Raw genomic sequence first — 14,764 nt, forward strand, 5'->3', positions numbered from 1 at the left:
TTTTTTTTTTTTTTTTCTTTTGCTCTTCACATTTTCTTTTTCAGGCACTGATGCCTCCTTCCCTCTCTGACCTTGAGTGCTGTCATCTGGAATTTCACAGTGATTAAACAATGTGTTGCCCTTGCAATGCTACTGTTCTCTGTGGCCTCTTGAACTCTAGTATTTTCATCTTCTGTCTGATTTTCACTGTTTTTATGTGAGTGGATTATAGCTCTGGGTTCTACTGCCACCACTTTGGTTTCCTTGATCCTGAGGAACATTTCCTTTGTCTCATTTGAAGCTTAGTTTTTCGTTTTTTGCTTCTGATTTTTGTTTGTTAGTTTCTTACTCTTTTTAGTTATGGGCCTTAGCAGAGGAAATCATTCTTGCTGCCTAACTAGTGTAAGAATATTGCCCATAAAACATGGTACAAAATTCCTTCTGTTTTTATTCCTGTGATGGAACTCTTTCATAAGTTCATCCAGTCTTCTTGTGGCTTTCTATTTTAAGGAAGTAATTAAGAACAAACAAAAAGATAAGTATAGAGAACAACCCGACCTCCTTATTGCCCCTTTAAAGGCTGCTTTGCCAAGTTATTCGCTAAACACTTTTTATTGTGCCAATAAATAATTGTAAAAATGATTTTTCAAGTTACTGTAAGATTTAAGATTCACATAAGTATGTTGCTACAATGCATGTGTTAGTGTTTTGTGCACCATTAGGTTATTTTACACAGGCTGTGTTTTAGTTGAGGCTCTTAACGGGAAGGACTTTCCAGTTGCTGTAATTCAGATTATACTTAGGTGTTATCCTTACCTGTGTGATAAGTGTCTTTTTGCTGGGTCATGCAACATACCAAAGATTTTTCCAGGCAATGTGTTTTCTAAAGTTTGGCTGCCTCTGGCTTTACGTGGCAGAAGTAATAAATCTTTTTCCCTCAATAACCTGTTCATTATGTGATGAATGTACCTAATGAGAGTGTCAAGAGAGAGTCTAATCTTTTCACTATATTTATTTGTTCTTTGAATACAAAGTTTACAACAATATTTTCCCGTTTTAAATAATCACTTTCACTTTTGCTCACTTTTTCTTATGTTCTGGACTTCTCTTGAGCAAGTAAATTACAGAAGATTTTGCAGTTTTAAGTCTTAGATAGTGTATTTCTTCATCAAGAGAAGTGACCTTAGAAGTATCTATGTACAAGTGTGGACTTAGAGAGGTTTAGAAGGTTTTAAGTTAGGCCTCCCCAGTGGTATTACCATAGTGTCTTCCCACCTTGCTCTTTCCCCCTTTTTCACCTGTTTGGGCTGCACATACTGGTAATGGTCTCTAATCCATATGCTTGAGTCTATTTATCCTTTGTCTTCACTTTTCCTTTTCTCATCTACCCAGTGTCTCTGTTTTAATTTCTCCAGTGTTGCCTGGCCTTAATTTCTACCAGTATCTTATCCCATCTTGAATTATCTGGTGTTCTCATCTTTGTCCTCTTCAATTCTTGTGCTAAGGTGTTGCTGCCTGTTTTGAGCTTCCCATCCCCCCTCCCAAAGACATGTGCTCCGAGTTCCTTTGTTCCAAGCGCGGGCAAAAGCCACTTATCAAATGGAATGACAGACACATCAGCACCTGTGTCTAACATTCCCATTATACTGATTTTATGTGATTTGTAACGGAGCTTACATTCTATTACAGGTTTGTCATTTCCCAAAACCTCAGTCCAACAGATGGCCTAAGGTTTCTGAGAAAGCAGTTGCCCAGCTACAGAAGTGCAAATTACTGAGCTCCGAGATGGTCTTGATGCCATCTTGCTCAGCTTGGGATCCAGTTTACTTATTTTTATTCCATTTTTGCAAGTTTGCCCACTTTACAAAACAATATACTTTCTGTAGTCTTACAGCTTTTTTTTTCTCCTACAGCAGCATTTGTCAGTTGAAGTTAAAAAAAAAAGACCCACATCTGCAACCTTTTTTCCAAGAATCAAATTAACATCCTTCAAATGCTTCCTATAGATTTTTTTCTTTTCTTGGAAAAGTGGGACTTGATTCACTAGCCTCACTATAGGTGTGTTAACTCTGAGGTTCCCAAGAATACCTTGCTTTGCCCTTTCAGCTTCTGACCCACAGGGCACTGATCTCTCTGAAAACCATGTGTCACAGCTGCCGTAAATGTGCCCTGAGGCATCTCAAATGACACTAAACAACTTGTTTTCATCAGCTGCACCAAGTTTGTGGAGACTGGGTCTTTCACAGCTTTGTGACTGGTGGAGTAGCTAGAATTTCTTCTGGAGTGTCACAGAGGTGCAGAGAAGTTGGTTTGGATTTTTCTAATACAATCAAATATCTTTTTTTTCAAATTGTCCTTCTATTAGGAGATGGTTTTGAGTCTTTAAGCTGGCTTTTCTGCCTTTCCCTTTCTGGATATCTTGATTCGCACATCAAGCCAGAAACTAAGCTCAAAAACATCATTTACTTGAGAGAATAGCCTGTCAGCAGCAGTACAGCAGTGCAATAGAATTACTCATGTATATTCTTTCAGTAGTAGTAGTTTTGTATTTAACAAGTTTTATTGTCATTTCAGGAACTAATCTTTCTTGCCAAGCAATTAGAAATGGGTTCTATAGGTATTATATTACTGTATTTGACTTAAAGCCTGCAGAGCAAATTCTTTAGGGTGGAATCCAGTGACAAGGTTTCCAGGCAGGTCTGCATTTAGCTAATTTAAATCCTTTCATACTGCTGACTGCACTGACTTGGTATCTTGGTTGCTGGTTGTAGTGAGTAACTGATTATTTTTGTATCTGTAAAGACAATTAAAACCAGCTGGTTTAGGTAAGGATTTGTTTATAGAAGAGACTGATCAGTGGTAGTGGTTCTTGTCTACAGTTTGCATGGCTACTAGAAAAAACAGGTTAGAATTTTGATTGATGAATAATATAATTCTACTGGCTTTTTCTTTTTAATACTCAACAAGAGCACTTTCTGTATTTTCCCAGAACTAATTCTGCACAAGTCTGGTCTCTTGCTTCTGCAACTTCCTTATTATCTGTGAATGCATTTCATTATAAAGTTGCACTTGGATTTCTTAAAAGCCAAACGGGTTGATCTCCTTCATAACAAATTCCATTCAAATTGGCCTTATTCTAGGTTGCAGTGGCCACACATGTTTATTCCACATACTTAGTGCTGACTTAGAAATTCTTGGTGACAGAAGAAACTGAAGCATATAGATATCCTTTCAAATGTAGAATTTGGGAAGTTAACTGGTAGTCTGCTTCCTAATTTTGCTGCCGTTGGTTAAGCAGGGATGTTGATGCTGTGGCGCTCTTAGCATAACATTTTTCAGTACTACCAAATTCATAATATGGTCTAAAAAAGAAGAAAAATAACCCAAAAATGAAGTTACCAGGAGAGGAAAAACTGGGTAGGACAGTGGAAAGTGATTGTAGGGATTTCAGAAACTTCTCTGTTTCTTGCTGAGAAACACCTGTCTTGGTTGTAGTCAATTCTTATTCCTCTGTTAGATTTGCATATTCATTTTGATAGATGAGAAAAGAACAGCTCATGTGTGTTTTAAAAGAAATTGCAGACTTAAGTATTAATGTTTCTATCATTTTGTCTGTGGGGAGCATATGAACTTTTCTTTTGAAGTCCTGTGAAGTAAAAGATTTCAACATTTAATGCTGTTTGCCCGAGGAGAAAGAAAGGAAGAGAAAGTAATATTTTAGGATAATTGGAAATGTAATTCCATCAAAGTAATTATTGGCTGGTATATCTACAGCAACGAGATAAGTATGGTCTGAATGAAGGTTTTGCTTGCCTTGCTCTTACACTGGAGTGGTCATGGTCAGTAGTGCTGTGGAGCACCATGCAGTTGGCCTCCGTTGAGGGAATATGGGCCAACATAACTGAAACTTATGCAAAACTAGAAACTCGTGCTGGAGATGCAAGGAAAAGGGTATTTATGTCATTTTGGTGAGAAGAGTAGAGAATGCAGGCCTATATTGATTTTTTCATTGTTTTTTTTCCTCCAAGGTCAAAATGGTAACCATTCTCAAACTCTAAGCACAAAAATTTTGCAAATGACTTTAGTGGCTAAAAGTGTTATTTTTTTTTACCCCAGCACAATTACATTTGAAGAGGGTAAGCCACAGAAAACATCATGTAAGCATTAAAGATAGTACTTGCTATAAAAATGGCTCTTTCTAGTAGGTCAAGACAAACTGTTAGCTTGTGATTCAAAATATTTAGCACCTTATATTTTGTAAGCTTACTGCAGAGGCTAGTGTTAATATTTATGTCAAGTAAAACCAGATTTGCATTGGCTGTTGGGATTGTTTAAATACCTTTTATTTGAGTGTAATGAAGCATTTTTCATTTATGCATCATAGTCCTGCCAAGTAAACTGTTGACTGCAGTTTTAATTTCTCTGGTTTTTGATATTTAACAAGAACAAAATTCAGATTTAGGATGGGTTCTCTTATCTGTAGTCTGATTTGTTACGGTGTGTTTTTGCTGCAAGTGTGGAACTTAGGAAAATAGCTCATCCTCATAGCTGAATAGGGCAAACTCCTTCCTTGGTGCCTAAGCCTTTTAGAGTCAAAGGTGTTACCTTTTCTGCTCTAGTATGTAAATTAAGCAAGACATAAGTGAGACTGTATGGAAGGGGCGAGCACGGAGCAGAAATGTTGGAGAGACTGGAGGTGATGTGTATGGATGTCTGATACAGTTTAAAAAAAGGTTCTTTTTCCTTTTGTTTTAGGAACTAGCTGAATATCTTTGGATTCATGGCTGAAGTAAAACTTAATAGAATGAGACTTGACTGAGGGAATGCTTTTTTCATTTTTAAATATGTTAAAAATTTGTTCTAAGGTCAAATCTCAGGATCTTTAATAGTAAGATGCTGTATTTAACTTCCAGAACGAAAGCCACCGATGATAGAGAATTGCTGCTCTTTTCTAACTGTTAACATTGAACTGGAAACAACATTTTGTTCTGTACTTCTTTGTCTCTATTAAATTGTCAGCCAGCCTGTGTGAGGTTTGATTGTAGCACAATAAATTAGGGTTTACATTTGGCTAAAAACCTATAGTACTGTAAGAAGGAGAGCATAAATGATACATTTCTGTTTAGTTAGAACATAAGAACAACGGCATCATTTTTAGTTTCCATGGGGTTGTAAAATGTTTTGAGTATGGTCTCAGCAATAGTGTTTTGTGAATGTATAATTAACAGGCACTGAAATACTAGTTTTATTTATTTTGAAGCCTAGAGAACCTAAGTAGCTATATAACATATGGCCTTTTGGAAATTGAATATACTATAGGAAAAATAATCTTGAAATACACATTGGCATTAATATTGATATATTTGGTCTCAAAGTAACTTTTATTAAAAGGACTTGGGAATTTGGATTTGAGGCATGTTTACCTTGGACAGGTAGAAGCAATTTTAGCAATTATAAGTAATTATGAGTAACAGAAAATCAAATATCACAATGTTAATTTTTACTCTGGATTCTGTCCATTGTATCTGAAGAGTTCTTTGGTGTCAGTAGGTCATGAACACTTTTAAAATCCAAATATTTGCATAGTTGGTCACTCACAGTGGATAAGGACTCATAATGCCACTAATATTTAGTGGAAGAAGGGGTCTGACAGAAGGTGGTAAAGAACAAATATGAGCATGTGAGGTAGGTAATAGAGTGGTTTGTCCAGCTGCAACATGATGTACCTGACCTCAGTGTGACCACACATCACACATGAGGGGTCAGAGAGAGGGTACCATCCCCCAGCAGGAATGGTTGCATGGCATATGCAGCTGACCTGAACCCCAAATTGTTAAAGTTTACCACCTAGCATGTTAAACTAATAATGCCAACTTTCATTTAGTGTTGTATTGAGCACTGCATACATTGATGTATGGGAGCTGCTGTGAGTTCTCTCTGTGAAAGGAAAGAGTTTGTACCTACTTGAACCTCCATGTTGTACCTACTGCCACAGCTTTCCTGAGGTTCACCCCTTCCTGTGCAGCTCGTAGAGGTGGATACGGTTTATTGCCGATCTCACTACTCAAGCAGAGTCTTGAAGCTGCCTCATGATGTGAGGTTCTGTAATAGTTTTTCACTTATCAGATATGGAGGTGTAACACCAAAAAGACACTGTTATTTTGATCCTTCTTTTATTCTAAGGAGCTTTTTTTAGTATGTGTGTAGTTGGAGTGCAGCTCCTAAGTGAGCTGAGCTGTAGATATATCTATCTACTCTGTTTCACCAACTCTGTTAAAGCAGGAATGCAGAGAATGAAAAGCATGCAGTTAGCACCTGCAGTGTGAAAAGTGTGCTAAATGAGTTACTTAGCATCACACAGGAACATGGCAAAAGCACAGGTACAGTCCTTTCCTTTGGAGTAGCATTGGGCTGCCTAAGTAACAGGCCAGGCTTTTTCATTGTGCTGTGTTCTAAGTTATTCATAACATGCCTCTTTCAAAACTCAGTCAAAGAATGTATTAAGGTGAATCTCCTTCAGTACATAACCTCAAGTTCACTGCTCTTTATGTAGAAATTGACGGGATTGTTGAAAGAAGCCATGCATGACATTTTAATTGCAGTAAATATCAAGAAAAGGGTTGTGTTATACTGGTGTACGAACTACCCAATCTAGTAAACATCAACTTTTCTGAATTCTTCAGTGCTGTATTACAGTTGAGGCAATCTAGTAATTATTTTCTCTTACTTAATATAGATGCATTTCCTGTTGCAATTTTATATCTTTTCCTCCAGGACTGGTGCCTGTTTCGTTCTTCTAAACAAAATTCAAATGAAATTAAAGGGTTTATTTTTATGTTGAGTGTGTCAGGAATTTTAACTGGCAGACCTCTGCTATTTTCTGCACCCCGTACTTACACGTGCTCCTGACAGCTGTGAAAGGAAGGTGGGAGTGTGGACAGGAGAAACCCACACTGTGCTCTACTCATCGCATGATCAGTGAGTTTGTGATTTGGAGCCATGCTGTAGAGAATACCTACCCCAGACTGGCCAGTGGCTTCTTGGCCATGAACCTTCATCCTCTGCAATTCATCTTCATGGTATCCTTGCTTCCAGCTAAGGCCAAGATAAGTTTGCAGAATATCCGCAATTAAAACTGTCATGTTAAATGCCTTGAGATGGTGACATCACTGAGCCAGCAATGATGTGGCTTTGCAAAATCTGTTCATCTAGTGCTTTCCTCTAGTTCTGCATTCACAATTTTTTAAGAAATAAAAAGTGGTGTAACTTTCTCTGAACAGAATTGTTTATAAGGGTTACCATGCTGGTTTTACTTTGCTGTGTGGATTTTAAACGAGTCATAACACATAGTAGGCAGCCTTTTTTCCTAATGTCTGCTACCTGATAGATCTGTTTTATGCAAAAGCTCAGTTATTCTTTCATATTGTCACAAAGAATGATGGGGAGGTAGACAAGTAAGGCTAGAAACACTTACTTTTATTTTTAAAATTTTTTTCTTGAACAGTGGGTGGGTTTTTTTGAAAGCTCAGATGCATATGACGACCTCTTGATCTATATGAACTCTGAAGTATGTGTACTAGTGAAATACTACAACCTAAATTTCTTTTAATTGCATATCTTGTGACACTGGCAAGATGAGAGCTCAGTGCCAAGCTGTGATGAAGTTTTATATTTTCAGTTAATTTTAGTCTCTCCATTTAAATGTGCAATACTGCATTTCTCTTGGCCAGAATTTGGGTAGTTGGAATGGTTCCTGTTGAACTGTGTATTCTTCCTTCTAAGAGTTGGCGGTGGTGAGGAGAAGAGAGGGAGTAAGTGCTACTAATTTTTAAAAGCTCTGGTATTTTGAAAGTCGTGACCTTAGTAGTTTGCAATTGACTTTTAATAGACAAAACACAGCCATCTTAATATGCTACTTTTTATTAAAACAAAATCAATTTTTTAACTCAGTGTTTTGAGGCAACCCTCAATAGTGTTTGAATTGCCATTTGAGATAGAAAGCAATCATGTATTTCATGTTTCATTGCTTGCAGAGGAGGACGAAGCTGCGCCTCAGGAATTTGACTTCATCCCCCAAAACATCTGATGCTTATCTTGCATGTGAATTTTTTGTAAAAATTATATGGATATATACATGAAATATATGTAATGTAGCTGTCAAATTCTGTGTTTAAAATGTGTGTTGTATGTGATTATTTTATATTTTATTTATAAGCACATATATAAAAGTGCAAACAGTGTTTTCCTTTATTGCTTTTCAGGGGATATAATTTTTAATGCTCACTATCCTGACCTGCCGCCAGATTTTATCTTTGGAGAGGATGCTGAATTTTTGCCAGATCCTTCTGCCTTGCACGTAAGTACTTTACTGATTGAGAACCTTACACCTTGCAGAGAGACTTTGCTTTTTTAGAATAGCTGCAGCAACAGAAATTTTATAAATGCAAAAGAAAAAAGAAAAACACCTTTTGTCTCACAGGTATTTTGAGTGTAAACACATTGCTTTCTAAAGTGATTTGAAGTTGAATCCATAATAGTTCTCCCTCTCAAAACTTACTAGTAGTTACTAAAGAGACTCCTTGTAGAGCCCTCACCTGCAGCTCCTCTTGTGCGTTATGAGCACATCTCCAGAGCTCCCCAAGGGAAGTCAGTAGCTGTCAGTCATGCTGTGGTACAGCTGTCATGCTGGAGGTTGAACATGTCCTTGATGTGTGACATGGCAAGTGCTGGGTTTTGGTTTTACCTTTCACTTCATAGTAAGTTATATACAAAAATCAGAAGAACTGGTTTGAGTAATTATTTTCAGCATACCTAATAGAATTTTTAAAAGGTGAATGTCATATTTCTTTTCCTCTTCTGATAACTTTGCTGTTAAGCTTGCGAACTCCTTTGGGAAGGAGGCATGGTGCTGATGAACAGCTATTTCATTAGGCTAGTTTATAGAAAAGGTTTTACTTTCTATGACAATTCTAGAATTGTTTTCATACTCCTTTTTTTACCAGTTCTGTTTTCCTCTTTTTCTCATTTGTTTCACAATCTTACAACCTCCTGAGCAGTGTTCACATTAGCAACTCCTTTTTTGTAGTTGATATTAAAAAAAGAGAAACACCTTTTAATGTATTGGAAAACAAAAATTAATACCAAATTGCAAATGAGATATAAAATAGTTTGAGACATCTTGCAGAAATGCTGTTCAGATGGAGAAGCTTGCTCAGAGTGGTGTGGTGCCGTATTTCTCATGTGAAAAGAAGTCAGTAACAGTAGTGTTCTACAGGAAAACCTGCAAGGATAAAAACATCCTTATTTTTCTTTCTTTCTTACATTGTTCATTAATGATGCTTCTTTTGGGAGTGCTGCTTTTCTTCTGCCTAAACACAGAACAAACTTCCTGTCTTCTTTGTTGAAAAGCAACTTGGAAGAGCCATTTGCTTCTTGATACATAATGAGATATTGACCAGCATGTTTTAAAGTAATTAGAACAAACCAAAGAAGAAATCTGCAAGCCAACAGTTTTCCTTTGGTCATTATGCCTTGCTGAACTGTTCACTATGTAAATGTAACCTTTTTTTGATAAGATCCTTGGTCATTGGCCTTCAATTCATCCTGATGGCATCGGAGCATGTTATTCCCACCTTGCAGCTGTGGTCTACACAGTGTGCCTTTGGTTTTGCATTCACTGTTTAATGTTCCGTATGGTTTGTAGACTTTTTCTTCAGAATGTTGCATTAACAATAGCTTACTTATTATGCTAAGTCTTTGGACAGTTCCCTTTTTTCCAGAAATGTGAGAGCTGTGTAATGAAGATAATTTTAATTGAATTCTAAGATATTAGCAGAATTCTTAAATGTGTTAAGTTAGCTGTCTACTGACTAGAAGTAAAATACAAATTAGCACGTTGACCATAATTGAATGCTCTTAATCTTGAGTAGTTTTCAAATACTTCTGATGCAACTGTTCCTGGCAATCAAGACAAAATCTACCATGCACAAAAGCATGTAGATGTTATTCAATGAGAAGAACAGTCTCTAAGTAAGTAATATGTGCCATTGGATCTGTGGGAATTCTGACATTGAGCCTGCATGCTCTGCTCTCATCTGTCTGAGTGTCTTGTTTTCCAAGTAGAAGTCATTACGTGTTGTTAGATGGCTTGAGTCAGGCATTATGCTTAGCTTGAAAGGAGAACCCGGTACGCCAGATTCCTCAAGCTTGTGTGGCTCTAATGGAGGCTGTCAGTAGGCTTCCCTGAAGACATTTGAATGGCTGTGTTGCAGATCGTTTCAGTCACTCTTCAGTTTCCATGGCCATGGGCAGACCTTCCAGTTAGATTTTCATCTGAGCATGGTAACAGGTGTTCAGTTAAGCAGCTGTTAGCCAGACAGCTAAAGCAAGATTCCAGAAATACTGCATTTTAAAAAGTGCTGTAGATGAATAGTTCATGTTTTGGGGTTTTTTTCCTGGAGAATTCCTAAATGATCAGGCCAGCATTTCAGCAGTAGAGCGGTGTGTTGAGCACTCTTGTTTTATAAGCAGAGCTAATGCTTTCTTGAATTGATACTGTAATTGCAGAATCAAGTTCAAAATGCACATTGAAATTTAGCTTTGCTTTTGTGTCTTACACAAACATTAAAGTCACTTGGTTTTGAAGCTCAACTTCAGTCTCAAGTTCAGCACTGTAAAATATGTGCTTCATTATATATCTTACCAGGAGTGGTTACTCTGCTGGTCACAGGGTCTAATCGTGTGCATGCTGACCTTGAAGGATGATGTAGGCATTGTGGAGCAGTTCAACAGCAGGGCAAGTGGTCCTTTTGGTTTGTCATACAGTTTTAATTACGGTCAGGGGCCTAATTCTTTAGGTTGGTGGTGCTGTTCATGCTCAAAGAGTTACTAAAAATAAACATTTTTACTTTTTATTATCATTAAGAATGTTTTCCTATCAAATGCATTTGATACTTGCATGTATAGTATGCATAAATAAAATCAGCTTCTCAGAATGTAAACAGAAAAGTTCTTTCCTGCTCGAGTGTTTATTCATTTTGGATGACAAGTATTAGAAATGTATTTTAAAAACAACCTATGATTCACTCTGTTCTGATTAAAAATTCAGTTAGCACACAGCAAGATTAGTGATTGTGTACGGATGAGATTAATTTGGAGCTCATTACAATGACGCCAGTTTGAGTAACAAGAATTGTTTGTTATGTTAGCCTAGTTGATTGTTAATGTGAGCCAGTTAATAACTGAAGTGCTTATTCAAAATGTTAACCCCATTTTTGCAATGATTTTGAAGTCTCTTCTGTTTGGCAAAGAGGATGCAATGAGAGTGTAAGCAAGGTAACTGTCAGTTCAAGGAAATGGGTACCTTAGTATTCTACTTCAGGTCTCCAGCTAGTCTCCCCAGAATTATTCTGCCCACCCACTGCTATCGAAAAGGCTTCATTAGCCTTAGTGGGAATGGACACAAGAGGACATGAGCATTTCCTGAAGCCTACTAAGTGCAGAATATGTCCTTGTGGGCTAGTTTATAGCATATTCCTTGGGGGAATACTTAGTGCTGCTTTTGTGTGGGAGGAAGAGATTGTCATCCGCGGTCTTTAGAGAATGGGCCACTGCAGTTCTAATGCCAGTACCTAGCATTGGGAGAATTGTTCTCCCTTGTGTAATTGTTGATACTGAGTACAGATTCCGGTCACTGTGCAGTTAATTCAGCTCACTGTGTTACCCAAGAGTATTGGCTGTCACACTCTGTATCTTGTGTGGACCAATGTTTGTTTTTAAGTTCTTGTATTTGTGCTTATTAGACTCATTTGGCTATATGATGACTGTCACGAAGGTTGTATTTTTTTCTGTGCCTGTGTTCAAAGTCTTAATCATTATTTCTGTTGGTTTCTGAGTTAGCTTTTACTGGGTAGTGAAGAGATCCTTTAAATATCCCCCTCTTCCATTGATTATTCTTTATTTACTCAAGTGCATGAGACACGTTTAACAGTGTTAACTGCCCACAGTTAAACAGTGTTAACTGCCCACAGTAACTCCAAAAGAGCCCAAACACTGCTTATATTAACTAAGACCATTTGAACTACTTTGTTCTAAAAAGTCTGTCAGTTGTATTGTTAGCAAAGATTCAGATGTTATACATTCTAGTGTGAGAGACCCCCATAAGGGCAATGAGCTCAATGGTTTTTCTAGTGTGATTTTAAAATATAAAGCCACAGCAGTGGGTTCTGCTTGGGTCTGGGAAATGCATGGGTCAGTTCAACCTGTTTAGCTCTTTTGTGCGCTCTATTTCAAATGGCAGCAGCAGATTTCATTCTTGGACCCCTAACCTGCTGCTCTTGTACTGAAAGCATTTAAATTACTTTGGCTTCAGTTGAACTTGGGGAATTTAGGTGAAACAGAATGCAGAATTGGATCCTCCAATTTATTAAAAGGTTTTTTCCTTATTTTGAACTTTATATTCCCATTTACTGTGTTCACTTTTCAGTCATATCTTGACTTATTATGTCAAAATGTGTTTTGATTATTTATAATCCAATGTTATTTGTTGTTTAATTTTCTGAAACAAACGCGAATTCTGAAAACTTTTTATTCCTGTCCCTCTCTATTGATCCTACCTATTTGTATATATGGGGGATGTAGATATGTGTGCACATGTGTATATGTATATATGCATATAGCCGCTGCAGCCTTTCTGAGTGTTTGTCTGGTATTGATAGGCAGTGGAAAAAAGAGAATATGCTGAGGTTACAAGTTCTGCTTTACTTAATTGCAGCATTTTGGCTGGACTTTTCACCTAGTGGATCCAGAAATTAAAAAAAAAATCCATAGTTTGAAAATACTTCTTTAATTTTGAGGGAACAAAATATCTGTTAAGCCAGGTAGTTTTGCCTTTCTTGCTTAAATCTTGCTGGTGTAGAAGGCAAAAGTAACTCCTTAGTTCTGCAAAGGGCTTCGGGGGAAAAATTTCCTTTAATTTTTTGGCACAAGCTTCTCTGATAATGCAATTTCTCCCTAGAATATGAAAAGTCTAGAATATTAGCTTTTAAAATATAGTATTTCAGTCCAGGAAAGACGAGTTTTTGGAGAACATTGGAATGTGCATGAACATTTGGCTGAAGGATGGCAAAGTGGGAGAAAATGTTTTTCTGCCATACTAACTAAAGTGCACATGATGAAGGACTTAATCATTGCGCTAGTAAAATAAGGGGAGAAAACATTTTATGGTTTTCCATTCATAGCATTGTATTAGGAAAAAATAAAGATTATTTTCATTTGTCATGTGAGTTTGGCCATATTTTGCATGGTTATAGATTTACATGGGCCGGAAGGTTGGACCAGAATAACAGGATGTTTAAATTTTTAATATAAAATGCTGAAAAAGATGTTTAGGCTTGTATGTCTTTCCTTTGCAGGAAGTACAGTCCTTGCTAGTGGTAAGGGTGGTATACTGAATTCCAGCAAATCATTCACTTTCAAGCCATAGTTTATACCAAATATATAAAGTTGGATATCCCATGCCAGACATACAAAAGCAGAATGTCTTATATGTGGAAGTCTGGGAGTACAGTGCCAATGTGTTGGCATTTATAATTCTTGAATGTAAACCAGCAAACTGGTAATGTACTTCTGACTATTTTTTGCTTCAGTTTTTTAATATGTAATCATACTTTACTTGAGCAATGTTTTGTTAGAAACGGTGAAAAAAGTATTATTAGAGAAACTAGCGGAAAATGAAAGGATTCTGGCCCTTATGTGTGATGTTACTGTCAAAATACACTCTGCTTCCTTACAAGAGCTCTAGAAAGAGTCAGAAATGGCGTGTCTTGAAGGCAACAGCTTGTTGGCTTTTTAGAAACACATTTACAAGGGGCTTGGGTTTGGGTTGGGGTTTTTTTGAGAGAAAAGACTGACTCTAGGACAGTCTTCCTGAATTGAGAATACGCTTAAATTCTGTGTAGTATGCCCATTGAATTCACGTTGATGTGCTATTATAATCCATTTTTCTGTAGAGGAAGTTGGTCAGTGCTTATGAATATGCAAGTAGAAAAAACTTCTAAATTAGCTGATCAGTTAGAAATGGCCATTCGGTCTAATAATGCAGTTTTGTATTTGATTTCATTCTGGACTGTGAATTCTGTTATAATTTATGACTATACTTTTCTCCAATTAAATTAGTTTAAGTTTGGTACCCTGAAGGTTCTTTCCTTCAGAAGATATTGTTGGGGCAAAGAAATAAATGTCTCAAAAGAAATAAAAAGATAAATAAACTCAGGATGGTTTTCAAAAGATCTCTTCATTTCCCCAAATGGAAGAGGGCTGAAGATATATTTTCTTTCCTTTTTATTGGTCTAAGTTTCAGCCTATATTTGTTTCAAAACCTCTTTTTGTTTTACTCATTCTTTACATTCTTTTATGTCTGCGTTTCCTTGCTATCTTCTATTTCAGTTCCTCAGGCATATCTGCTCTTTTTTAGAGATAACTACAGAAATATAATTCAAATTTAGTCAGCATCTTGAGTCTTTTGTTTGCAGTATAAGTGTTTGTACAGTTTTACATGAACTCTGCCATATACCTATCTTCCCAGAGATGCAGCTTTTACATTCGTAAAGGAATCTAATGAGCGTTCTCATGCTGCTTTTTTGAGAAGAGATAACTAATTTGCAATAATTTTTCTGGTATGGTAGAGAAGTAACTGTGATTTCCGATATCTTATGGTTTACACAATAGTATTCTGTAAATGTTTTCTTTAGGAACTGTATTTCCAAGGTCTTATAAACTCTCTTGT

The 14,764-nt window shown here is 36.8% G+C and overlaps 1 protein-coding gene across 2 annotated transcripts in view; it reads left to right on the forward strand.

The window, feature by feature from the left end:
* Positions 1-14,764, forward strand: part of BABAM2 (BRISC and BRCA1 A complex member 2) — a 171,611-nt gene that overhangs the window by 23,769 nt on the left and 133,078 nt on the right. For both annotated transcript variants that reach the window (XM_048297468.1, XM_048297467.1), the window contains exon 4: positions 8,241-8,335. In XM_048297468.1, coding sequence (XP_048153425.1) covers positions 8,241-8,335 — 95 coding nt within the window. The remainder of the gene's footprint in view (positions 1-8,240; positions 8,336-14,764) is intronic.

The sequence above is a fragment of the Corvus hawaiiensis genome, chromosome 3 (assembly GCF_020740725.1).
Source record: "Corvus hawaiiensis isolate bCorHaw1 chromosome 3, bCorHaw1.pri.cur, whole genome shotgun sequence".
Lineage (NCBI taxonomy): Eukaryota > Metazoa > Chordata > Aves > Passeriformes > Corvidae > Corvus > Corvus hawaiiensis.